Source organism: Macaca thibetana, chromosome 2 (genome assembly GCF_024542745.1).
Source record: "Macaca thibetana thibetana isolate TM-01 chromosome 2, ASM2454274v1, whole genome shotgun sequence".
Lineage (NCBI taxonomy): Eukaryota > Metazoa > Chordata > Mammalia > Primates > Cercopithecidae > Macaca > Macaca thibetana.
This window is the reverse complement of record NC_065579.1, coordinates 110,120,882-110,147,788: the sequence shown is the minus strand read 5'-3', so window position 1 is coordinate 110,147,788 and position 26,907 is coordinate 110,120,882. Positions and strand designations below refer to the sequence as shown.

The window sequence follows — 26,907 nt, the reverse complement described above, 5'->3', positions numbered from 1 at the left end:
AACCCAACCAAAGCATGTGTTTAGTCACATCGTTCCTCCATTGTAAGAATTATTTCCCTGGGATTTTCTCGACATTGCCTTCTGTTGTTTGTACCAACACTGTCAGAGATGGGTATGAGGGAGCCCAGGCCATTGTTGACAGCTCTGACTTAGCCAGAGTTGCTTCTGTTACTGACTTAGCCTCAGCCTTACCTACTTGTGACTTTCATCCTTAAGTCCTAGTTCAAATCTCAGGGTGCCCCTGGAGCAAGCCTCGTCTATGTTACTCTAGCAGATAATTGAAGGGATAACTACCATGTGCCCAAGTCTTCTCTGGTTATATATACACATGTTGTACTAAAATCCAACAAAATGAACAAAAGAAAGAGAGGCAGAGTATGTCATATTTTACACTAGGCCTTTCTTGCCACCTTTAGAAATGATTTTCCTAAAGATTGGCATTGACCAACTCAGCTTTTCTTTCCTTCTGTGGTCACTGAAGACCCCTAGAAGGACCTGGATCTCTTGTCTGATGGGACTATTTGTGAAATAAAGAGATTATTCTCCACTTATATCCTAAAGATACCATATCGGAAACAGATATTGGCAAAGGGATGGTCACTCAGTACAAACAATTTGGGTTCAACATGGCATTTATAAGGCAGCCAGCTCGGAAGTGCTGAACACTTTTCACAAGGAAAGCCCTTACCTATGTAGAACAGAAGAGGATGTTCCTCACACATACTCTGATAGTAACATACAGCAATCACGTGAATGTTTTCCAGACCGTGGAGGTCATGGACTAACCATAGGAAAAAATATTTTTTGAAAACAACATATGCTTGCTAACCTAATTAAGCTATTAAATAAGACTATTCAAGTGTTAACTATTATCATCATCATTTGAGAAAGGGTCATTTTAATTCCAAAAATTAGAAAGGACATTACTGAATTTCACAATAAAAAGCTGCTGTTCCCCAGAAAACAACTTACGCATGTGTTCCTACATCCTCACGTGTGCATGCGGGCATGCGTGAAAACGTCAGCACTGGCCAAACCAGTCTTTCTGTTGGCACTTAAGGCATAACTTTATTTGACCACATTTTTTCCTTGGTGGTGGTATTCCAGCATCCTTGAAAGTTATGCAACTAGGAACAGACATAAGTAAGGAAAAGATAAATAATTTTGAATGACTGAATCATCTCAGCTTTTAATCAGACACTTACCCCATCTGGAAGCCACTCTTTTCCTTCCAGAGCCCTTCCAATCCTGCCCTACCTTCATACTCAGCTGTCACCCTTACCCTCTGTGAAGCCTGCCCCCATCATCCCAGATCAAAGGGACATTTCTTCCTTCCTGCAACCAGGAATTTTAGTGAAATGGCCAAGTTTAGTCTTTGACATCACAGACTTAGATTCAAATTCCAGTTCTACTTTTAAAAGCAATGGGTTAAAAGCAATGGGACCTTGGACAACCTACTTAAATATTACAGTCTTGGTTTACTCAACTTTACAAGGGGTGTAATAAAACTTTCTCTTGGAAAGCTATTTTGAGCAGACTAAATGAAACAACGTGCTTTATTTACGCCTTGCATATACATATAGTAATCAAAATAATAATTATTAACAATTGCTTATCCTATATCTTAACAATGAAGACATTAATCAACTATTATTTATCTTTTATTTTATGATTTAAGTATTTATATGCTTTTTCTTTCTTTACCAGAACAGTGTGTAAGCCTTATCCATTGCTGATCCTTCATAACACGCAGCATCATATTCTGTCCATAGTAAATTCTCTTTGAAAATGGTAGAAATTAAGACACTGGTTAACAACATTAGACTCCTCTTTTAAGCCACCACCTATAGTTATGCAGTCATCCTTAAAAATGTGTTTTCATTATGCATCTCTTCAATGGGATTTTGAGCCCCTTTATGTCCGGAGTTGGTTCCCACTGGTGGGTTTGTGGTCTCGCTGACTTCAAGAATGAAGCTGCGAACCTTCCATGCAAGTGTTACAGCTCTTAAAGATGGCACTGACCCAAAGAGTGAGCCATAGCAAGGTTTATTGTGAAGAGTGAAAAGACAAAGCTCCCACAGCATGGAAAGGGACCCAATCCGGTTGCCGCTGCTGGCTGGGGTGGCCAGCTCTTAATCCCTTATTGTCCCCTCCCATGTTCCGTTTCTGCCCTATCAGAGTGCCTGTTTTTCAATCCTCCCCACAATTGGCTACTTTTAGAATCCTGCTGATTGGTGTGTTTCACAGAGCACTGATTGGTGCGTTTTATGGAGCGCTGCTGATTGGTGCATTCTACAGAGCACTGATTGGTGTATTTTACAATCGGTTTGTGAGGCAGAAAAGTTCCTGATTGTTGCATTTTACAATCCTTTTGTAAGACAGAAAAGTTCCCCAAGTCGCCACTTGACCCAGGAAGTCCAGCTGGCCTCATCTCTCACCTTAAGTATTCTGCAGCCCCGTTCTTCTTGACCCCTGCCTTATGTCTCATGCCTTGAAGTTCAAATCTAAACAGGGGTGCTTGGTTGTTGGTCAGTGGAGCTGGGAAGCCTCAATGTTGTCCAGCGAGATAGATGGTCTGATCTCAGCATTCAACAGATCAGTATTGCAGGAAGTGGTAATCAGTGTCAGGCTGGAGTCTGGTCACCAGTGGTTTTCCAGGCCTGGGAGCCCCTCTTACAGGACTGAGTTCTGTCACCTCTCTGGGTTCCTAGGCCTCCTCCCCCCCCTACCTCCAATTTGTGCAAAAGGCCTTCTGCAGACTGAGTTAATTACCCCTAGTGGTCAGTCTTGGGTGTATGTTGGATATTGTGGAGAGGGAATTACCTCAACCTTTTACATCTCTGAGGATATAAAATTATAATGAATTAAAAGGATCTATGGACATATATTGTAAGCAAACAAAGAAACCAATAAAACTCCTTATATTTTGGAAGACTATTTGGTTAAACCATACGAAATTTCTGATATTCAATTGTTTCTGACCCATAAAAAAGTGAACTTAGTATTATTCGTCCTACTAGCTATGACTATGAGGTTTCATGTTTCTATTGTTTATTTTGAGCTTCTGATTGCAACTGGATTATACTGGGCATACGGTATGAAGAGGATGGGCTGGAAGGGAACTTTTGAATTGATTATCCTAGTATTTGATACATGCAGAGGGAAATGCCATGTGGATTATTTGCCCAGCCTTTGAATTGGGAAACAGGATTCAGGGATATCTTCTTTGCACGGTATTGCTGATGATCCAGCATTTGCTCATGATGGTAATAGAAGGGTGTTTCTTTGTGTCTGGTGGCATCCTCACAGGGTCAGTCTGTCTCATGACTGTGGACAATCTCTGGGTTCTACTGTGTTAGCAGTCTCTGAGTTCTGCTGTTAGAGAAGCAGGAATGGTTTCTGTCTTGCTTGTCCTCATTCATCCGTGGTACCTGGTACACAGTGGGCACTCAGTAAATATGTGGTGAATGAGTTGAAGGAATTGATGAACTGCTTCTGACCACCTGGATGGTTTATTTTTGCTTATGTGGCCAGTAAACAGCCACCCTAGAGGAACACATTCAGTTTAGCTGCTTCAGGTTGGACTTCATAATTTCCTATCTGAAATGTTCCTGCTTCCAGTAATTGCTCCTCCCAGGGTGGAAATTTCACTTCTATGAGCCACAAGGCCACCCATCCTGTAAATCTGAGATTGCTTTCTATACCATTGTTTCTTGGGCTGGCTCCCTTGCGATTCTTTCCAGATGTGGAGCTCCTCCAGGTAGTTTACCAGACCCTTTCCTTCTGCAGCTGCTGTGTGGTTTCAGGTTCCTTCAAACTCTGGGAAGGAGCACTCCGGTAGCATCCCACAAATTGTATTCATGAGTCCAGAAATTTCGGGTAACTAACAAATATAACTTTTTATAATTTAGGAATCCATGGGCTGAGTCTTGCAGCTCTTTGGCCTGTCTTTTGAACCGTTGCTTAGCAGTGGAGGGCTTTAGGTATAGGTATGAAGATGCATAGTTCTATACTTCTGTAACTTGGGCTCTGAAATTAATTTGTGGTCATTGAATATGCTCTTGTGCTTCCTTTTCATTTGAAGCCTGTGATTCATTGGTGAAACTTTGCAAAGGCAATGACCACATGTATTTGCTTTCCATTCTATTGACACAATCAACAAGATCATGATTAGTGAGTGTGCATTAGATAGGCTGTGTTTTCATAGTGGCGTTTTAACCATTTCTTCCCAACGCAGAACTATTTTGTCTATTTATATAAATTTTGTCTCATTTCTCTTTCTTATAGTGTAGAATAAAGTATTTCTAATCTCACTCATTGGGACGTTCAGTTATTTCCAGAAAAGCAATTTCCCTTAGTTTTAAGGTATGAAGCCCCCTTTGGTTTAACAATCTATTTTATTCTGGTTGTTCTCTTAGCAAATGTATGGCAAGTACAGAAATGCTGAGACTGTTATTCATTTGGAAGAAACTCTGCGTCCATTAAATGACCTCTTTTAAAAAAAAAAACAGGCACCTAAAACTTCCCTGTCATCTCTTAACTGACTTCTCAGCAGTCCCAATCCTGTATCACATGATAATTTGATAGCTAATTATTTGAAACTAGACTTTAGTAAATGAATGAAAAATGTCAGCAGAATGGGGATTTGAAAATGAAATGTCCTAGCTCCCCCTGAATCATGGATCTCTCTCCCATGTGTAATGTTTGTTTTTTTTAATAAGCACTCTTTCTGGTACCTTTTTTGAATATAGATTATTAGAGATGTAACTACAGAAAAAAATTGAAATGGGCAATATTTATTGCAGTGGCCACAAGATGGCAGACGTAAAATCCAGACTTCACAAAGTTGTTTAGACATTTACATGAGGAATTGCATCTTTGAGCATCTTTGAGGATGCCTTAAAAGCCATCAGCTTCGTTGACCCTCCCAAAAAGTCTCCTCTAGGTTGTCTTGAATTGCTGTCCAGTTCTGTGGCAGGCACAGCAGGGGAGAACAGCTTTGATTAACATTGAATCAACGTCTTTGATAAACAGATGGGAATCTGTTTAGCCCCTCTCTCAGAAGGGATCAGACCTTCCTGCCCCTCGCAGAAACCTATCCTTTGCCTGGCTACCACCATCACCTGCAGCACACACAGACATGCCACTCTGTGTTTCCTTCTCCTGTGCAGAAGCACAACTGCCTTTTCCCTTCTCATAAATAAAAACTGGCTCCAATAAACTCACTTTTATGGTTTTCTCTCTACAAAGATCCACTCCAGGCTGGGTGCAGTGGCTCACCCAGCACTTTGGGAGGCCAACGTGGGCGGATCACCTGAGGTCAGAAGTTCGAGAACAGCCTGGACAACATAGTGAAACCCCGTTTCTACTAAAAATACAAAAGTTAACTGAGTGTGGTGGTGCACGCCTGTAATCTCAGCTACTCGGGAGGCTGAGGCAGGAGAATCGTTTGAACCCGGTAGGTGGAGGTTGCAGTGAGCCGAGATTGTGCTACTGCATTCCAGTCTGGGTGACAGAGCAAGACTTCGTTTAAAAAAAAAAAAAAAAAAAAAAAAAACCCTTCACAGAACCTTAATTCAATTTTATTTGAATGTTGCACTAACAGAATTCCAGAATGTGCCCCCTTCTGCACATATTCTTCTCACAGCAATGGCATGACGATCTGTTTTGTTTTTTATTACAGTTGAGCTGTGGGAATATTCTATTCCATGTAAACATAAACAATGGAAGGTTTGATTTAACACAAAATATTCAAATTAAGAAGGGAAATATTTAGTTCAAGACATAGGAGTGCAATTTGCTGCTCTGTGCAAAGGCTGACAAATAAATATTAGTAGCTTTAAATATACACTAGAGGGGAAATTAAAACATATTGGTTTTAGAGAAACGTACATATATACACACACATAACCTCACTTCACCAATAAGAAAAAAATAATTGATTGGATGCCATGGGGGTGAAGCCTTGATGTCAGTGACCTATTTTCTGGTAGTTACTCATTTCCAACCAAAACATTAATGCAATGTGACAGTCTCTTGACAGTAACTGATCACCCATGGACAATAGGTTTAGTTTAGGCAGATACTGGACAAAGCTCTGTCCCACAGTGAAGTCCAGATGTATTTGGTTTTCTCATTATTACTCATCTGTAACTTTCCAGAGATTCTGGTTAGGTGTATTTCACATAGAAAGCTACTTTGGCAGAGTTGAATGGTCAACAGAGAGGCTTTCTTATTACTGAACGGGAATAACAAGAATGACCAAGCACCATCATCTAACAGTACCACTAACAGAGGGTATTGCAGTGTGTCATGGAAGTCCCTTCATTTCACTCACCCTCCCTGCTTCCTAGATTTACCAGTTTTTTAAAGTATTTTTTTCCAATGGAAGAATCTTTATTTTGAATTTGTTTGATTTTGCACTTGACTTTGACTTTTTAAAAAGTCGCCTTTCAGAACACATTTCTATTTCTCAGTTTCTTAAACTATGTGACATCATGTCTTGCCTATTTCCCACGTGGCCTTTCCTATCAATTTGGATGGAATGATGTTGGACAGTTATAGGCCAAGTCAAGCCTGGCTTGTCTGGGATGCAGCTCTTCTATGGTCAACAGATTCCTCTCCAAACTCTGTTTTCTTCTTTATGTCTGTTTATGGAGCAGATGTCAACTCATGAAAGTCAAATGTGCAACTTAATAACAGAAACCAATTTTAAAGGCCTCTCTGAAAGTTTGTCTTGAAAGTAAGAGACCAGTGAGCATGTTTAGATATATCCACTATAAAGGGGAGCCCATAGAAAGTAATGCAAAACCTTTGAATCTTTAACTTTGGTGGGGTCTGTGTCATTTAATAAGTAAGTGCTAGCATTTCTTGTGTGGTCATGTCAGGCACTGAACAAAATCTTTACATGCTTGATCATGTAATTGTCACGATGATCCTGTTACCAGTAGAGGGTCTTGACTGCAAGTTGTCCAGGTTCTTGGCGTTTTGAACAAAGAATTGGACAAAACACAAAGCAAAGCAAGGAAAGAATGAAGCAACAAAAGAATGAAAGCAGAGATTTATTGAAAATGAAAGTACACTCCACGGGGTGGGAGCAGGCCCCAGCAGCGGTCACAGGCCCTGGATACAGAACCTCCTCAGGTCCAAATACCTCCTAGAGGTTTCCCATTGGCCACTTGGCACTCACCTTAGGTAAATGAAGCAGTGGCCCGCAGCCGGTCTGAAAGCAACCAATCATAGCCTGAAGTGAAGTTACAAAGGTCACATTCCTGTGCAAACATCTGATTGGTTGCAACCAATCAGAGGCTAAGGTGAAGTTACAAAGTTGCACTTCTTTTTTTTTTTTTTTTTTTTTTTCTGAGATGGCGTTTCACTCTTGTTGCCCAGGCCGTAGTGCAGTGGTGTGATCTCAACCTCCTCTCACTGCAACCTCCGCCTCCTGGGTTAAAGCGATTCTCCTGCATCAGTCTCAGCTGAGATTACAGGTGTCTGCTACCATGCCCAGCTAATTTTTTGTATTTTTAGTAGAGATGGGGTTTCACCATATTGTCCAGGCTGGTCTCGAACTCCTGACCTCAGGTGATACACCGACCTCAGCCTCCCAAAGTGCTGGGATTACAGGCGTGATCCACCGTGCCCAGCCACAAAGTTGCACTTGCATGCAAACGAAGACTGGGCTGGCAATCAGTCTGATTGGTTGCGGACAGCTAATTTCCCATTTGCCATGCAGAAAAGGTGGGAGTTTGCGAACGGAGTAACCTCTGGTCCTTTTGTTACTTAGGCATGGAAAGTTAGGGTTTTCCTTTTAATTTAGTTCTAGGAAGTTGGAGTGAAATGGCCTTCAGTTCCCTGCCTCCACCATATTCTCCTGCCTCAATCCAAGAGAGAGTTACGATTGTCCATCTTAGATTATTTATGAGGAACTTGAAGTTTCAGAGACAGTGAGTAACTTACCCAGGGTCATAGAAAAAAGGTATCACTGAGATTCAAACTCAGGTACATTTGCTTCCAAAGCCCCAGCACTAAATAAAGATCAGTATCTCCTCCTCTTAAAAACTTGAGTAATATCTTATTTGTGTGGGTATGTTTTTTAAAAAAATCATAATAGGCCAAAGTGCTCAAAAGAAATATTTTCTTTTATTTTATTTTCTTTTTTTTGGTGGATCAGGCACATAGTAACGAGCAATGTCTCACACATGTCCACTGCCAAGGCCTGGGACAATGGTCCCTCCCATCCTTCATTGCCTTTTTATCAATTCTCTAGAAGGACAGGATTCAAGAGAAACATTTAGAATGGGGGGAGTAGCTCTTCCTGGCACTCCTCCTCTGGCCTTGGACCTTTTCTATGTGGGAAAATCAGTTGGCTTCAGACTCACCAATACCCCTTTGTAGCAGGATGCCAAACGATGCTGGCATTTGCCCTCTTAGTGACCTGAAGCACATGACGTTGGCACTTGAGAGTGTTCTGATCCAGTTGGAGGAACTGGAGGAACTGCCGGATGGGCCAGCTGCCTCCCTGGCTCATGCACTGAGCAAGGAACAGGGTAGATGCTGGTGCTTAGAGTAAAGAACTTCCACAAGACTCCATGGCCCCCGTGTTAGGAAATTCCAGTCATGTGCTATTAGGTTTCAAAGACAGAATTCTTCGTAATTGGAGTAAACTATTTTTTTGAGGTCAATTTTAGGTGGGCGACAGGGAGCAAACCACATTAAGAAGTCTGGGCTGCCAAAGCCTGGCCTTTACGAATCTGGTCTGTTCTTTGTCCTTGCTGAAACTCATGGTTGTTCAAATATATCTCACCCTGTGGGCCCCACCTCATGTGAGCTGCTTTGCTTTCTGCGTGGCCCCTTCTGCATATACCATACATCATTCTGCTGGTGGGTAGGGTTGATACTAATTGATATTAAAGAACTTTTCTTTCTCAAGATGCCATTTGAAAATACAGCTTTTAAAATTGAGGCAAATGAACATCTATCTCCAGGGTTGATCGCAGCAAACCTCCACCCAACCCTCACCCCAGGGGTGAGACAGAGACTGTTTTGAATAGGATCTTTCGTCACCATCTGTCTGAAGTCACCTCCTACTGAACTTACAGTTGAATATTCAGGGTCATGAGGGAAAGAAAATAGTAATTAGCTGAGAAAAGTTGATTGAGCGGACTTTTTCCCCCCACAATATGATTAGAACATGACTGCCTGGGCTAAGCACCATACATAATGTAGACTTTCTCTTATATGTCATTATCCAAACATTTCTTAATGGAATGCATTTTTTAAGCATCTGCCTTTGTAATTGAATGCACTTCTAAAGATGGGTCAGCTAACTCAAACAAGAACCCACAAGAAACAATGTGTTAATGGTTCTTCCCAAATCCAATTTATAATAGTTCCTAATTGGCCTGCCTCATTTGCAACTCCTGAAATTAATTTTAGATCCTCTTTCAGAGCTCAAATCATCATTAATAGAACGACAGCAATGGGGAGTGAAGTAGAAATGTTTACAAAGCTCCCTTTTAAATGGACTGTGATAAGTGAGGTAGTCATGTATTACCACCAGAGGATCCTGGAGCTCTCTTTGTGAGGGCTGGCCACAGGCGACACTCAAAAGAAGGCATTTATCTTGGCAGGAGATGCCCTTCAGCCCTGTTTTGTTTTATTCCATGGAGGGTTTTTTTTTTTTTTTTCAGGGTGGCTAAAACCATTTTTTTTGGTGTTTTATTAGCTGTATCTTGATTACCTCCTACACACTGAATGACAGTTTAGGGTTATTAAATGTGTTCTTGCACATATTTTTATCCATTGTTAATCCTGACTAAACGTATGACAGGGCACAGAATTTCCCCCTTTTTTCCTCTATTGTTGCCCATATTTGTTAAAGAAATTATTCCCCTTGACATTTGTTTAGGCTGCACTTTGATAAAATGCTGTCTATGATACACTTTCTTAGCTTGGCATTCAGCAGACTCTTATAGATTTATTTCTCTTCACATTATCTTATCTTCCTTCCTAGCATATGTGGGCTTCCTTTTCATATTTTAAGCTACATTTTGGGGGCATAGATAGATCACTTTAGTAATTGGTACTTGAGGATGGCAATGTTCTCAAGATAATTTCGCAAGTCTTTGGTATATACTTAAACCTACTAACTGTCTAAGAATGGGCATATATGTACTTTTCATGTTGTCTATAAAAAGGCAAAAGGGATAGACTGAACATGATTTCAAGCTTATGGAACTTCTTCAGATTGATGGGACAGTAATAATTTTTGAAGCAATATAAATGTGATCTTGATTCTAGAAGGTAATTCTTTCATTGGGGAAAATAATGGTTTTTTTGTTTCCAGTTTATATCCAAGTGTCTTGTCACTGGTATACTCTTTAAAGTGGAGCCTTTTTTAAAAAAATGGTACATCAGAACTGGTGGTATTTTAGTGTTTCCAGTTTTTGAATGGCTGGACCAAAATTTGCCATGAGAAAAAAAAAAAAGCAAGGATATTTAATATAAGCTTCCTAATCTATTTCAATGTTTGTGATTTTCTTGGTAGGTGCATTCTGTCATTGTATCAGCAGTCTGGCTCATGGGAACTGTAAAAGTGTAGAATCTGACATAGGGATGGCAAAATGAAATTAGTTTTTATAAAATTATATTCGGTATACCCATCCTCAAAACAAACCTGACCTTTAAGGCAGGGATAATGAAAACCCATAACTGTACACAGTTAGCTCACAGTGATTTAAATTACAGGTTGAGTATTCCCTCATCTGAAATGCTTGGGACCAGAAGTATTTCAGATTTCACATTTTTTTCAGATTTTGGAATATTTGTATTACAGTTACCAATAGAGTATCTCAAATCCAAAAATCCAGAATGCTGCAATGAGTATTGTCTTTGAATGTCCTGTTGGTGCTCAAAGCATATAGGATTTTGGAGTTCTTTGGATTTGGGATTTTTGGATTCAGGATGTTCAACCTGTCTTAGCTAAAGTCTATTAACTTAAGAAAGAGTTGGCCAGGCGAGGTGGCTCACGCCTGTAATCCCAGCACTTTCGGAGGCCAAAGTGGGCGGATCACGAGGTCAGGAGATCAAGCCCATCCTGGCTAACACGGTGAAACCCAATCTCTACTAAAAATACAAAAAATTAGCCGGGCGTGGTGGCGGGCACCTGTAGTCCCAGCTACTTGGGAGGCTGGGGCAGGAGAATGGCATGAACCTGGGAGGCGGAGCTTGCAGTGAGCCGAGATCACACCATTGCATTCCAGCCTGGGCAACAGAGTGAGAGTCCACCTCAGAAAGACAGAGACAGAGAGAGAGAGAGAGAGAGAGAGAGAGAGAGAGAGAAGGAAGGAGTTATTGTAACTCATTTTGTAAAACTTCTTGCTTCAAAAACCAAATCAATGGCTCTGTTAGCCTGGAATTAAGATTTTGTTTAATTCTAGGCCTGCCATCTCTATACAAATAGCCAGATAAGCTTCTGAATGCCTTGCCAAATATCCTGAAGTATGAAATGTTCTCATTTCTCTAGTTTTATATACCTTTTTATCTTCTACTAATGACCCTTTGATTTAAATGGACTAGAATTAATGAATGTAGATCTCAATCAAGTTATTTTTGGGGAAAATATCATTAGTTTATGGTCAGTATTTAAATGAGGGTTTGAAAATATAGATAATCTTAGTTACATTAATTTTATTTAGAGTTCTATGATTGTATAATGCCAATATCTATAAAAATAGATTTGTTAGGCAAAAGCAAAACAAAATAAAACAAAAATACAATAAGGAGAAAGTTACAAAGAGCAAAATAGATTTTTTAATATGAATATTAATTTAAGGTTGGTGAGTGGCTTTAAATGTAATTTTATTAAAAAGATTTTAAATGTACTTTGAGGTTTGATAATTAAGGCTAATTTGACTTGGAACTGTATTTAATAACATTTGTAGAGAATTAGAAATTGATATATGTTTTTCTCTGACAGTCAAGTGAAAATTAGAAATTAATTCGTTGGGATTTTTTATGGTATTATGAGAGGTGAAATAAGTGTTAAAGCTTAAAAGCCTAAATTTTAGAATCATACACAAAAACAAGCAACGGGGAAAGGATTCCCTATTTAATAAATGGTATTGCAAACCTGGCTAGCCATATGCAAAAAACTGAAACTGGACCCCTTCCTTACGCCTTATACAAAAATTAACTCAAGATGGATTAAAGACTTAAACATGAGACCTAAAACCATTAAAAACTCTAGAAGAAAACCTAGGCAGTACCATTCAGGACATAGGCATGGGCAAAGACTTCATAACTAAAACACCAAAAGCAATGGCAACAAAAACCAAAATTGACAATGGGATCTAATTAAACTAAAGAGCTTCTACACAACAAAAGAAACTATCATCAGAGTGAACAGGCCACCTACAGAATGGGAGAAAAATTTTGCAATCTACCCACCTGACAAAGGGCTAATATCCAGAATCTACAAAGAACTTTAACAAATTTGCAAGAAAAAAACAACCCCATCAAAAATTGGTGAAGGATATGAACAGACACTTCTCAAAAGAAGACATTTATACAGCCAACAAACGTATGCAAAAAAGCTCATCATCACTGGCCATCAGAGAAATGCAAATCAAAACCACAATGAGGTACCATCTCATGCCAGTTAGAATGGCAATCATTAAAAAGTCAGGAAACAACAGATGCTGGAGAGGATGTGGAGAAATAGGAACGCTTTTATGCTGTTGGTGGGAGTGTCAATTAGTTCAACCATTGGGGAAGACAGTATGGTGATTCCTCAAGGATCTAGAACCAGAAATACCGTTTGACCCAGCAATCCCATTACTGGGTATATACCCAAAGGATTATAAATCGTTCTACTATAAAGACACATGCACATGTATGTTTATTGCGGCACTGTTCCCAATAGCAAAGACTTGAAATCAACCCAAATGACCATCAATGACAGACTGGATTAAGAAAATGTGGCACATATACACCATGGAATACTATGCAGCCATAAAAAGGATGAGCTCATGTCCTTTGCAGGGACATGGATGAAGTTGGAAACCATCATTCTCAGCAAACTAACACAAGAACAGAAAACCAAACACCACATGTTCTCACTCATAAGTGGGAGTTGAACAATGAGAACACATGGACACAGGGAGGGGACATCACACACTGGGGCCTGTCGGGGGTTGGTGGGCTAGGGGAGGGAGAGCATTAGGGAAATACCTAATGTAGATGATGGGTTAATGGGTGCAGCAAACCACCATGGCATGTATATGCCTATGTAACAAACCTGCACATTCTGCACATGTACCCCAGAACTTAAAGTAAAATATTTTTTTAAATGATTATTGTTTGGATTGATGATGACTTTTGACAGTTATTAAAGCTATATAATCTCAAATTTTGACCTAGAAAGGGAAAATGGGTTAAAGCAGGCTGAAAGTAGACACAGGGAGTCTGGTTCGGAGACTACTACAGTTTTCCAAGTGGTAGATGATGTAGATTGTATCAGACATTGTGTGTGTGTGAAAATGTGTGTGTGTGCCTATCTGTGCATAAAGAATGGAAGGACAGACAGAACATATTATAGATAACCTGGGTGGGAAAATGAGCAAATTACACACCTGCTAAGATTTTGAACTATGTACCTGCAGTTTACTTGATGACCGAAAGCCTAACTTACAAGTTTTAAATGTTTACTCTTAGGATATTTTCTGAGAATAATGCTTGAGAGTATAAGCAGAAAAAAGTAAAAAACAAAAAAACAAAAAAACAAATGCCTCATTCATCCCATCACCTTGAAATGGTGATTATTATCATTTTGGTATACTTCCTTCTTGTCCCTGTTTTTTCCTATCTGTATAGCTTTATGTTTTAGGGATCATTTTGGATATACATTTATATGTCAAGAACTATGAAGGGTCTAAGATCTTCCCTACTGGTATCCTAACAGGTTAGCCTGCCTCAGTTCCATGGATGCAGGCAGATGACAAGAGGCTTCTGGGCCAAAGATAAAGGACTTTATTGCTCATGGCACAGAGTGAAGAATTAGTATATTTGTGTCGATTCTCCTTGCTCCAAGTCCCATGGAGGCCAGTCGGATGGACTGGATGAACACATACGTAGTCATTTGTATTATAGGAGGGCAACCCTGAGATCAGAGAATCTGAATATTTTATAATGGGCAGTAACATGCCTGCCTGCCTTTTGCTCTGGAAGGAGACACTATTATATGGGGCAGTAAGCGTGTCTTCCCTTTGATCCAAAAAGAAAAACCACCTCTGTCTTTCAAAGCTAGTCACTGTACAAATGGCCTTGAAGGATTATCAGAAAAGAAAATAGTGTCTGTGCTTGTAAAATGCACAGAAACATGACAGACTCACTCGCAGAGAATTGTTTCTCAACAAACATAAATATTTTCATGTCACTAAGGTTTTTAAATCAGCATTTTAAATACCTGCATATGTCTGTAAAGATGCAGTTGTAGAGGTGTAGTCAGTTTACCTCCAATCCCCAATTTTCCTAATATCGGTCCTTTAGTTTGTTTTTATTAAAAAAGCTTCACTTAGATATTTCAGTTTGTAACAGAGGGGATAAAATATTGCAGTCACCTTGTGCGTTGTAGCTAAAGTTTGGAATAGCAGATAGCAAATAGACTCTCCCTGATTTAAAGTCTGTATAGCCTCTTCAGCTTCACCCTCTGTATAAATATGCACTGGCTGGGAGCCGCAAGCATGTCTATTGTCTCAGCTGTTATCCAAAAGCAGACAGGCTCTGTAAGCTGGATATTAATGCTGCTGGTGGTAGTCCAGCCTGCCCTGCTTTTCTTCTGGAAAATGGAGATATTTCCTGACATGTTCTGCTGCTCACACATCTGCGTGAGCTTCAAACAGAAGCTCCTACTGCCAGGCATTAGTGGGGCCCAGAAAACTCCATATAAATCCCTGCAGTGAAAAGGGGAATAATCTGAGATCCAAATAATGACCACCTTGTCCAAACATCTGGAGAGGGCCTGGTCTGGTGATGGGGATTAAAGAAAGGCAAAACAGGATCATGACCAGGTTTTAGTCCTGGGCATTGTGTGTGAGGGAAGTTCTCAGTGTGGAGGCTTCCTTGAGGCTGCGGGGTCTTCCAAAGTAGCTAGAATGTTTCAGAAGAGACACAAATGATGAGGATAAGACTTTCCCAGAGGAAAGGAGGATTCAATGAAACACACCCAGGAGGGCTATTTCCTACTCAAAAATCATCCCAGAAAATTCCAGGTTAAAATTTGTGACAGATGTGGTCATAAAATTATACCATAAAGATTGAAGGAGGCAACTTTAAAACTTCTCTGAATAAGTGATGACTATAGGTTAAGCAGGAAACAAAGCATTCTAATTAGTTAAAAATGAAAGGAAGAGGTGTCTGGTGATATCTTTAAAAGTCTGTAAAAAGTAAAAAATGAACTTTCCTCTTCCTTGAACTCACATTTTTGGGCGCCCGCTATGTGCTGAGGGATCTTCTAGAAGCTTGAGAATTGGTGGTGTACAAGATCGATAGAGGTCCCAGTTTCATGGAGCATCAAGTCTACAAAGCAAATAATAAATAAGATGCTATCAAGTGGCAAAGAGTGCTATAAAATAATGAAGTAGTGTAATGTGACAGATGACCGACTTGGACATGAGGCAGTCTAAGTCAGTAGTCAGTCACACACCTGGAAGATAAGAGCTGTGTGAGGCAAAAGCATAGAAAGGTGAAGCCTGTGACATGAGGGGCCAAGGGTAACATTTCCGAGGACTAGCAGAGACCTGGAACGAAATGCACTGGAGCCTAATGATTGAGGAAAGAGAAGAGGAACAGAGGCCCTCAGAGAGGTTGTCAGGGCTGGTTAGTGTAATGTGTTGCAAGCATCAATAAAGGGTCTGGATTTCAAGTCTAAAGAGTGATGCAATGCATCTTTACACAATAGAATGGTGGAATCTGGGCTTATAATGTTTTGAAAGATGACTTTACTCTCTTTACCAGAGAGATCAATGAGTAAGCTTTTGTAGTGGTCCCCAGTGAGTGATGCTGATGGTTGGTTGATGTTTTTATAGTAGTGCATGAGTTTAGATAAGGGGCATACTTTCAAGTAAAACCTACTGAAGTTTTCAGTGGATTGGCTCTGGATAGAGAAAGAAGGAAAGAACTCAGGGATGACTTCTAAGTTCAGGATTTGTGCTGCTTAGTGGATGGTAGTGTAATTACTGAAACAAGGAAGGCAGATGAAGTAATTGTTTTTGGTGGGATGGCAAGGGAGCATCACTAAATGCATTGAAAATAGAACAGGGTTTCCAGTAAATATCTCTGTCTGCCTTCAAAAGAAAATCTTGCATGAAAAAAGTAATAGGTGAAATTGCTACCCAGTTTTGGGGGTTTTCTCAGAGTATCTAGAACCTTACTTGGTGCTGTAGTTTGAATATATCCCCCAAAAGTTCATATGATGGAAACTTAATTACCAACATAACAGTATTAAAAGGCAGGGGCATTAAGAAGTACTTAGATCATGAGGATCATGAGGGTGGAGCCCTCACAAATGGACTAATTCTCTTGTCTCAGGAGTGAATTAGTTCTTGAGAGAGCAGGATGTTATAAAAGCAAGCTTTGCTTGATCTTGTGGTCTCTTTCACACTTGCTCACTTGTCCTTCTGCTTTTCTTGCCATGTTAGTACAAAAGCCCTTGCTGGAAGCTACCACCATGCCCTTAAACTTCCCAATCTCCAGAATCATGAGCCAAATAAACATCTTTTCTTTATAAATTATGCAGTCTCAGGTATTACTTTATAACAACAGAAAACAGACTAAGACTCTTGGCAAATTGATGGATGGATAGATGAATGTATGTATGTTTGGATGGATGGGTGGATAAATGTGTCGGCAATGAATGCTCAGATTTGTCCCCTCCCATTTCTAATATGTGGCTACATCTATGAAGCCATTAAAAGGTTCCTCTCTCAGTGGCTGCAGTGTGCAGTCTCAGGGATTCTGACCCAAACTACTCTGTCCATTCTGAAAGCCAAAGAGCTAGTTCGTTTTAAGTATTATTCATAATTTCTTCCCATTGAGACAATACTCTGTGGTTCATTTCAACTATAAATGCCAATTGTTTGGGGTTTTTTATTTTACAAAAATGATCTCAATAATCTTTATTTTACCAGACAGGAAGCGCTACTTGCAGCCATCAGTGAAAAAGATGCAAACATTGCCTTGCTGGAATTGTCTGCCTCCAAAAAGAAAAAGACGCAGGAAGAAGTCATGGCCCTCAAGCGAGAAAAAGACCGACTAGTACATCAATTAAAGCAGCAGGTGGGGCCTCCTGCAAGACAGGTGTGTTTTGCTGGGTTTGGGGCTTTGTGGGCTTTCTCTGGATTTTAGCCACTCTTCATTTCCCATGTCCATCCTGTGGGCTCAAGCCGCTAAAACCAGGTAGGAGTGCAATGGACCCAGTTGTCGCTGCAACAGCATTTTACTGTTTTTCTGTGTTTATGTGCATGTGGCTGGGATCGTGTGGTTTGCAACCAGTGCTGTTTTCCTTTCTTTTGTGTCAGCGTCATCTCCCCAAAAGTAGCTCTCAGCTTTCTTTCTTCCAGTGGACTTTGTTTGACTTCTGATTAAATTCTAGAAACTTATAATTAAATTCTGGGCAAACTTCTTTCCTGTTGGACCTGTTATCTCTGCCTTGCTCACTTTCTGGTCCCTGTAAAGAACTGCCCTCATCCAGGTTTTTAGGTTTATTTCTCTCTATTCTTTCAACTTTAGTTCTTTGACTATTTCCTCCGATACATTTCAGCCAAGGAGCATCTCCCAGCTTCTAGCACTGCCAGACTATGCTTAGAGACTACCCAGCCATTATTCGCACTATTTTTAAAAAATCACCTCTTTGCCCCATTATCCTGTGTTTTTGCCCCTCTAGGCCACTGTATTTGTTTTGAGGGACATGGAAGCAGGGGCATAGTTCTAAATTGTGCAGAAAATTCCTTGCTCTCTGGAAGGTTTTCTGGAAGTGGCTTAAATGGAAATAATTACATGTGAAGCATATTGGAAAATCATCCATGAAATCTTTAGATATTTATCTTCCTCATATTACTTGGTGACTCTTGTAAGCAACGATTAAAGATATTCACTAAGATTCGAGTTCATTATGAAACTCAGTCAGCTCAATGGCTTATGGCCTTGCAGGGTGGCTACCACATTTTACCTAGGGCCATATGTGGCTCTGAAGCTCTCTGATGGCCACACAGTTACCATGTAGAGTGCCTCCATATTGACTCAGCCCCTGGGGCAGGCTCTCTGCCTGCTAGAGTGATCTGTGCCAAGCACCATGGGCAAGGTGAGTAGAAAGGAAGCGTGAAGGATTAAGTCCCCTCCGCTTACAATGTGACTAACCCTTTTCCCTCTCAGGAAGGAAAAGACATACATTGGCCCTGCACCAGAGTTATTTCTCATGGGGTTGCCTTGTTCAGAGACAGTGAGAGGGACAGAGAATGAGACAGAGAGAGAGGGAGAGAGAGAGAGAGAGAGAGAGAGAGACCGCTACTGTGCCTGAGCACCTTGTCCTTGTAGAGGGAGAGTCCCAGTCACTGCAAGACACTGGGATCATTCCACAGAATGGTATGCCTTGCTAACGCTGGCCTCAGGGGTCAGAGATTACTTACACCTGACCTCTTTTTTTGGAGCTGTGCATCTTTTACACTGGGTTTTCCACCTACTTGGCCACAGAAAGTCAAAATGAGCATCCTTCTTTGCTTTTCCCTAATTCCTTCCCTGCACCCTCCTCTCCTGCACCTAACCATTATAGGTTTCTCCCACAGGTTTACAGACCTAAGAAACAGCCCTTGAGCTTGAAAATACCATGCTTTTGTGGTGCTGGCTACAGTCCAGATATTATAGCCAAGTACCACTGGTCCAGCTACGATGCATACATGATCCAAAGGTCTCAGGTCAGTCAGCTTCTAAGGAGACACTTGCCCCAATCATTGGGGGTGGGGGTGCATAAGAGCTCATCCAACCTTGACCTTCACCTCTTTTGATGATTTTCAGTACTCTATGGCCATAAAGTCTGAGACCATAGATGATAGCATTATATCATGATTTGCAGTGTCATTTCATTTATTGTGTATATATCAATGGTTCCAGACTTTGGTCACCTGATAGGGTCAGCTCTTGCTGAATTAGCTTGGTGGAGCTGCAGAGCTGCCAGAAGCCTTCTTACCAGGCAGAGTGGATAATTTTTCCTTTCTTTCTCTTAGACAGTTTGCTCCTCATGTTCCCCTCTACTTTTCCCAATAAGGAATTTTTAAGGCTACCTTTTTTCTTTCCCAGCATCATGAAAATTCACTTCTCGATTCCAGTAAGGATTGAGCATAGTCCTTCAATTTGCCCCTAGGAACCTGCACAAAGCCTGTATTCTTTACAACAAGCTTGGTTTTTGGTGTCATGGGGTACATTTGGGAAACCCCAGCTATGCAGAGTTCAGCTCCTGTATGTGCTAAGGCAGTGTCTAAAGGGCTGTTGTGGAGAAGGATGCAGTGAAGGAAGAGGATGGGCTCCTTGGTGATTTAGGTCTGATATCCTTCCTCACCCCACCCACCAAAGGGCAGGAAAAGTCACCTGAATTTCAGTATCCTTATTGCCAATGATAATGCCTCTAAGAACAATGATTAATGTGCTATCAAAATAATCCCCTTTTATTGAGAATTTATGCTAGGTCTTATATCCAGTGTCCTTCAGAGATGTTGTCCCATAGTCCTCACAGCAACCATGTGAGTGTGTGCAGCATTATCTCCCTTTTCTAGGGAGCATGACTGAGGCTCAGGGTGTGGAATAACCAGTGCAATGACTCACAGCTTGTAAGTGATGGGGCTCAGGCTTTAGATAGTCTACCGGATTCCTCACATGCCCCACACACCAGGTTCAGGGAGAAATTCAGGGTGTCAAGCAGAATGGTATTCCCAGAAATTGTGAGGTCTCCTTATCTTCATAAACCTAAAGTAGATGCCAAAAACACCATTGAAGAATGTTCTCCAGCTGTTCACAAACAGTAGGTTCTGCCTGGAGTCCTTAGGCTTAGGCTATTTGATCACATCGACAACAATTACTAATACTTTTGAGCCCTCATCATGTACTAGGCATGGGTATAAGGGCTTTACATACATCAGCTCATCACCTCCCAATAAGACTGAGCATTTGACACTCTTATAGAGAAGGAGCCAGAGGCCCAGAGAGGTTGGGTATCTTGCTCAGCCTCACAGTTGGATACACCATAATACTTAAGGAGACCCTTTGCCAAATGATCATAAAAGATGACATCCAAAGTTGAGCTGCTTAGGGTGAATCCTGTTTCTGGCATTTATTAGCTGGGTGATTACAGGCAAGATACTAAACCTTCTTGAACCTCAGTTTCCTCATCTGTAAATTGGGCTAACAATTCAAGGAGTTATTGTGAGGTGAAAGGTAAACTGAGTGCTTTGCATATGCCTGGCACATAATAGGTGCGACATATGTGTAAGCTGCTATTGCAACTACTATTACTATTAATACTACTGTTATTGCTACTACTACTAATTGATATTATCACCGCCAACCCTCAGAGGTAGTTTAATTTTGATTTCATCATTACTGCTTTGCACACAGCTGGGCACATGTTGAGAACACATTGTTGAGCTGTGGCAACTGTGGCAGAAAGAGCAAATAGACCTTGACACCTAAGCCTTCCTGGTCCTCCTCTCCTAAAGCCAAAGCACTTGTGGAGCAGTAAGCAGACATGTCAGAAACCCTGGACCCCAGGTCCCAGCCTACACTGAAGAGGCCCATAGCACTTACGAAATTTGCTTGCTTTGTGTATGCAACCCACATAGATATCAGTGAGGGAGGGCAGTCCTGGGAGGGTGAGTCCCAGATCTCAATTGTCTTGATCTGCATGGCTGACTTGGAAGAGAAGAGCTCTTTCAGGGCCAATGAGAGGGGAAGGCCACCTGCCTGGCCTGCTCAGTCTTCTGTGCAGATATTGAGGCAGACTGGCTTATGAGAGATGTCATCCTTTTCAGACTGCCTTCCTTTTTCAATACATGGTCTCACTCTGTCAGCCAGGCTAAAGTACAGTGATACAATCACAGCTCACTTCAGCCACTACCTCCTGAGCTCTAGCGATCCTCCCACCTCAGCAGGCATGCCCCACCTTTCCCAGCTCATTTTTATATTTTTTTGTAGAAATGGGGTTTCACTATATTGCCTAGGCTGGTCTCAAACTCCTGGGCTCAAGCAGTCTTCCCACCTCAGCCTCCCAAAGTGCTGGGATTATGGGCGTAAGCCACCATGCCTAGCCCAGGCAGCCTTTTGAGCTCAACTTATACAGAAAGTCTCTGCCTTTCCCAGACCAACACAAGTCACTGAGTTATTGACAGGCACGTAGTAGGTGCTCAGTAAATATTTGTTGTGTGAATGAATGCATGATTACCATTTTCCAGGCTCTATGCCAAGTGCTTTATGGTTACATAAGTTTACAAACATCATCTCATTTTTTCCTTATAATCAACCAAGTTATTGCCTACCTACTCTGTGCCAGATTCTCAGCCAGGTGCTGGGGAATCATCTATAACAGATATTTTGCCTGATCCAATGAGAAAAGCATCATCCTTATTTTTGAGGTGATTAAACCAAAGTCCAAGAGACTATATGACTTAATCACTATCAAACCACTCGTATCTGGTGCAGAGTTGACCCTGGTGCTGCAGGAGTGCTGAGATCTTGCTTGTGGCTAGGCTGAACACTGACTCCCTAAAGCAACATTGTGAGCCATGATCAGCCTCCATACCTCACAGATGTCATCAGAGAAATCCAGTTCCAGTGGTTCAGCTTATGACTCCCAACCTGTCCAGGGTGATGGGGATAATAGGAGTGTGCAGCTTGGTGAGACCAAGTGTCATGTTTGCCACATTGGAATTCAACTTAACAAGTATTTACTGACTGCCTGCTCTGTGTTGCAGTGCTAGGCATGGAATACATCAGTGACTAAAACACATAAAGACTGCTTCCTTGCGGAGCTTGCATTTTTTTTTTTTGAGATAGGGTCTTACTGCATTGCCCTGGCTGGACTGCAGTGGCACGATCACAGCTCACTGCAAGCTCCAACTCCTGGGCTCAAGCGATACTCCCACCTCAGCCTCCCTAATAGCTGGGACTACAGGTGTGCACAACCATGCCTAGCTTATTTTATTCTTATTTTTAGAAGAGACTAGGTCTCGCTAGGTTGCCCAGGCTGGTCTTGAACTCTGAGACTCAAGCAATCCTCCCACCTTGGCCTCCCAAAGTGTGGGGATTGTTATGCATGAGCCATCACACCCAGAGAGGCTTACTTTTTAATAGGCGGAGAAAGGCAATAAACAATAGACATAATACATAAATTATATGGTAGAAAAGAAGAAAAATACAGATTAGTATAAGGCAAAACAGGAGTTCTAGGGTAGGATCAAGGATCTGGTGACAATTTAAAATAGGGTAGACAGGATGGGTCTCATTGGGAAGGAGACATTGGAGCAAGGACTTGAAGGTTGGAGTGGGGGGGAATGAGCCATGTAGATGTCTAGGGGAAGGATTTTCCAGCAGAGGGAATGAAGCAGAAGTGTGCTGGTGTGTTTGGGGGATAGCAAGGAGCCTAATATGGCTGGTGTAGAGAGAGCAAGGAGGCAAGGAAGTAAGTTGTCAGAGTGGGAATGGGTGGAGTAGACTGTAGGACTCCTGTGCAGGATCTGCTAAGAGTGGTGTATTCTGAGGCAGAACTTCTGTGCAATTAGGAAGCAGAATATACTAGCTCTGCAGTCTCAGAACAGGGAGGGCTCCCCTAGTCACCACTATGGACTGGCCTGTTTAAGGCTCCCCTAGTGTGCTCACTTTCCACATCCCCTAGCTCCAGCCTCCATGGAGTCTCAAGGTGCTTGACTTGCCTTTTTAGGAAACACTGCTACTTCCGTTGGAGCCACAAAAGAGAACTCATGCCAGAATCGGCCTGTCATACCTGATGAGATTTTTAAGTAGTGTGGGAGGGAGTAGGGCTGATGACAAAATACCCTCCCTGACTTTCTGGCAGTTTCAACAACACACCATCAGAGTCCAAATCTTGACTTTTCTTGCTGTCAAGAGGCATGCAGGTAGACAAGAGAGGCCGTTCCCCTGCTATTGGCCTACACTGGGGGTTGCCTGTGCCTAGGAGAAGAAGTACATTTGGCCTCCAGGCCAGGCCAGCTGTTTTCAAACTTCAGTGGGCAGAAACATAATCTTTTCTAAAGATAAATCTCAGGTTACACTCATCACCCTCCAGTCCTTACTGCTGAAAACCCTTCCCAGGCTCCTCTAGGTGTTAGGATAAATACAAACTTAAACCAATGTGCTCTGTATCTCGCATGTACCCTTTCCTTTGCCTGGAATGTTTTTCCCTCTTTTCTTTACCTAGTTAATGCCTATTCATCCATTCAATTTCAGTCCAACATCACTTCTCCAGGGAAGCCTTCTGGGACTTGCTCAATTGGGTCAAATCTGCCAAGTTGACACTTTTCAGCACATATATTATCCATTTGACAGCACTTGTAACAGATACAATTTTGCATTTGTTTTGTGATGATTTTAATAATAGCTATCTGCCTTGCTAGTTTTTGAACTCCATAAGGACTGAGAATATAGTAACATGACTTTTTGCTCATCATTGATCTCTAAGACATAATTGTGTTATTATCTGTTGCTAACACAATTGCTAGCATTCAGCAATTATTTGTTGAATATATGAATGAATGAATAAATCATGGCAAGAAAAGAAAAATCATTGATCAATCATGATCCTTGTTTCTGTAGATAAGACTTAGCCTCATAATTCTCACCCCAATATTCTAGGCAGCCACCACCAGTCTATAGGGCTTGATAGAGAAGATGAGGCCTATGTGTCAACTGATGACCTCAAAATGTCACCATGCCCTTTCTTGCCACATTGTAAAACACTTTTACAGAGTGACTTTCCCCATGGTTGAACTATTTGGGATGGCGGTAATTTTGGACTTTTATTCCAGATTTGTTTACCTTCTTCTAGTTCAAATCTTCTCAAATTTCTTGGACTCTTTTTGAATAAAATGTCACTGAGTTCTCAGAAGTAGCAGAGGTTGCTTGCTGTTATGAAGGGAATCCCTCCATTTCATCCCTGAAAACTCCCAAGTATCTCATAAATCAATTTGCCTAGAAATAGTTTAACTATTTTTAAACATCTGTCAAGAAAGCTAAAGGTGATATGAAATGAGTTCAGAAATTCCAACTGTGCTTAACAATAAAAGAATCTTTGTGATGCTCTTCAGGTGTTGACATTTGGGTTAGTTCTAGGCTGAGCATGGTATAAAGGTAAGAGAGTAATACAAATTAACTTTCTGCTACGTGTTGCATTAGAAAAAGGTAAAGGGTTGATTCTAGTTTGGTAGAGTAGATATCTGATACTATCCAACTTTTGTATTCCTTCCACTCCTGTTTCTTCACAGGCACATACCTCTGATACTTTTATGTTGCTTCTTTTTAAAAATAATCTTGCTTGCAGATTTGTGCAGTTTTGGGAGAGGGCCTCAATTGGGAATTAGTTAAATTTTGATTTGGTTCTTTTTCTATAGAGGCCAGTTCAAAAAACATAAGAAAATTACCACCTTTCCTTTTTTGGTGTCTTGGAGCCAGGGCCCCAACTCTTTTTCTTCACCCTTGAAAAAAGGACTGACATCAAAATAATTAATTCTGAAATCACTGGATTTGCCTGCTGCTAAGGGGTTTTTGAAGAAAGCTTAAAACTAAATCTTACCCCCTAAGCCATATTCCCAAATGTTCGCCTATGTGCTGAAGTAGTGATACGCACATCCTTGATGAAAATGCCTTTTTAAAATGAGGGCCAGACATTATTGTTTAGTTAAAATTAGAACCAGCTTATTTCTCAGAACTGGTTAGACTACTTTTGAGATCAGAGATAAATTGTACTTGGTTTTCTTTTCCTTTCTCTACCAGTTCTGGGCATTGCTTTTGGCCACCAGGAAACACATAGGTCAGCTGGAGCAGGAAGGCATTAAGACCAGGAGACTAGTCCACTGGTTCTCTGTGATCTGCCTCCCATGGGGTTTGCAGAAAAGAAAAGTCCCATGTCTAGGTAAACATTCTGGAGGCCATAACAAGTTGCTTGTAATGTAATCTATTTAGGTACAGCCTCTCTGCCCTGTGTTGTCCGAAAATCATAGGACTGTCTATAAGGATTAGTCTACAAGGATTAGTCGCAGATGTGGTGAAAAATAGGAGAAGGCAGAGGCTGCCCTGGAATGTGTTCAGGAGAGCCACCTATAAGGATGGAATCCTAGTCAAAATTGGATCTCAATAGAGGTAGACCCATCCTGTCCAGGAAAGTAAGAAGCACCTGAGTGGAGTGGTTAGCCAGACATTTCTTCTCCCCTCTGCTAGAAGCCACGGTTGGGCTTCCCATTTACACTTTGAGTGCTTCATGTGCAGATGACTTTTAATTACCCTTTATGGTTCAGGAGGTTAGCACAGTTAAACAGCAGTAGAGGAACTCCATGTAGTAGGGTTCCCATAGCCTCCTGTTGTGTTTGGATTACCTCCAGAAAAGCTTGATTTGATCCCAGCATTGTAATGCATCACAGACTTGGTCCAGATCAAATTGCTAAAATGCAAATGTATTGGTTTTTACAGCAGACCCACTTTGGGTTAAGCTGTTTGTGTCCCACTGGTAGAATCCAGTCACATCTCTATTTATCTTTGACTTCAATGCAAAGTGTCTTTACAGTCTATTCTAGAGAACCCCTTTTAATAAAAAAAGAAATACTCAGATCTGGCAGGTCATTCTTACGGAGGTAAAGCCTGAACTGCTCAGTGTTACTGTAAACAATTTCCTCTTAATGTCCAAGCAATTGGGTAAGACACTCATTTGCCCTCTTAGCCTGGAAACATTCCTTATCCTAGGCAGCTGCTGCCTCAACCCCAGTACTCAGGGAATCCACTCAGTTTGCCATTGCAACAAAAAATAGCACTCAGTGAATATGGAGGCAAAGTATTTTCTGTGATTTCATGCATTTTTCAAATCCCTGTCAGAAGGGCTCTTCCCAGAGCATCAAGCTGACCTGATGGCCAACTATGTGAATCTCTCACCCGAGTGTCTTCCTTGGGTGAAAGCTCTGTTTTAAATGTATTTTAGTTCCTCTTTCTAAACATGCATGGAGCACTTATGGGCACTCTTTGGCTATAGGAAGTGTTGATTTTGTCCTTAAGCCTTGGAGTTTTATCATCTCTACTTCCAGTATGATAGATACTAGCTCATGAAAGATAAAATAGGACAAACTGCTATTTTTTGTTGCAGAGATGTTACTGAAGTTCAAAAACCTTTGCCTGCTGGAGGAATCAGAGAATGCTTTCTACATAAGTAGAAATTCCCATGAATTCTATGATTGGCAATCTGTAGCCCATCTTTTGTGACAAATGCCTATTTAACCATGATACTTTCTCTTAAGTTTTTAAGGATCCCAGTACAAGTATTGCTAGTTTTAGGAGGGGTGGGGAAACTCACCCTTTGCTTTTTAAGTATTAGTTTAGAAAAACTTGAAAAGATCAACTTTACCATTGTGTTCCCTGGCTTTTAGAAATGCATAAAGGGAGAGATGGGTCTGATTTTTAAATTTCAGAGTGATTTGCCAACTTTGCTTCAGTAACTTGAAGCACCCCACAGCACTGAGCAGTTGGCAGAGCATATCAGAATAACAGGCTTAGCTGAAGGTGACCAAAACAGAGAATAGCATGAAAATGCCAAGAAGATCTCTCACTGTGCTGTCTCTCTCTCTTTTTATTCAAATTTCACATCTGTGC

General features: G+C 41.1%; 1 protein-coding gene across 14 annotated transcripts in view; it reads left to right on the top strand.

Moving 5' to 3' along the window:
- Positions 1 to 26,907, top strand: part of ERC2 (ELKS/RAB6-interacting/CAST family member 2) — a 981,570-nt gene that overhangs the window by 728,076 nt on the left and 226,587 nt on the right. For 9 of the 14 annotated variants that reach the window (XM_050778490.1, XM_050778492.1, XM_050778488.1 and 6 more), the window contains one exon: positions 17,187 to 17,355. In XM_050778490.1, coding sequence (XP_050634447.1) covers positions 17,187 to 17,355 — 169 coding nt within the window. The remainder of the gene's footprint in view (positions 1 to 17,186; positions 17,356 to 26,907) is intronic. The other 5 variants (XM_050778489.1, XM_050778497.1, XM_050778502.1 and 2 more) reach the window with 3 other exon arrangements.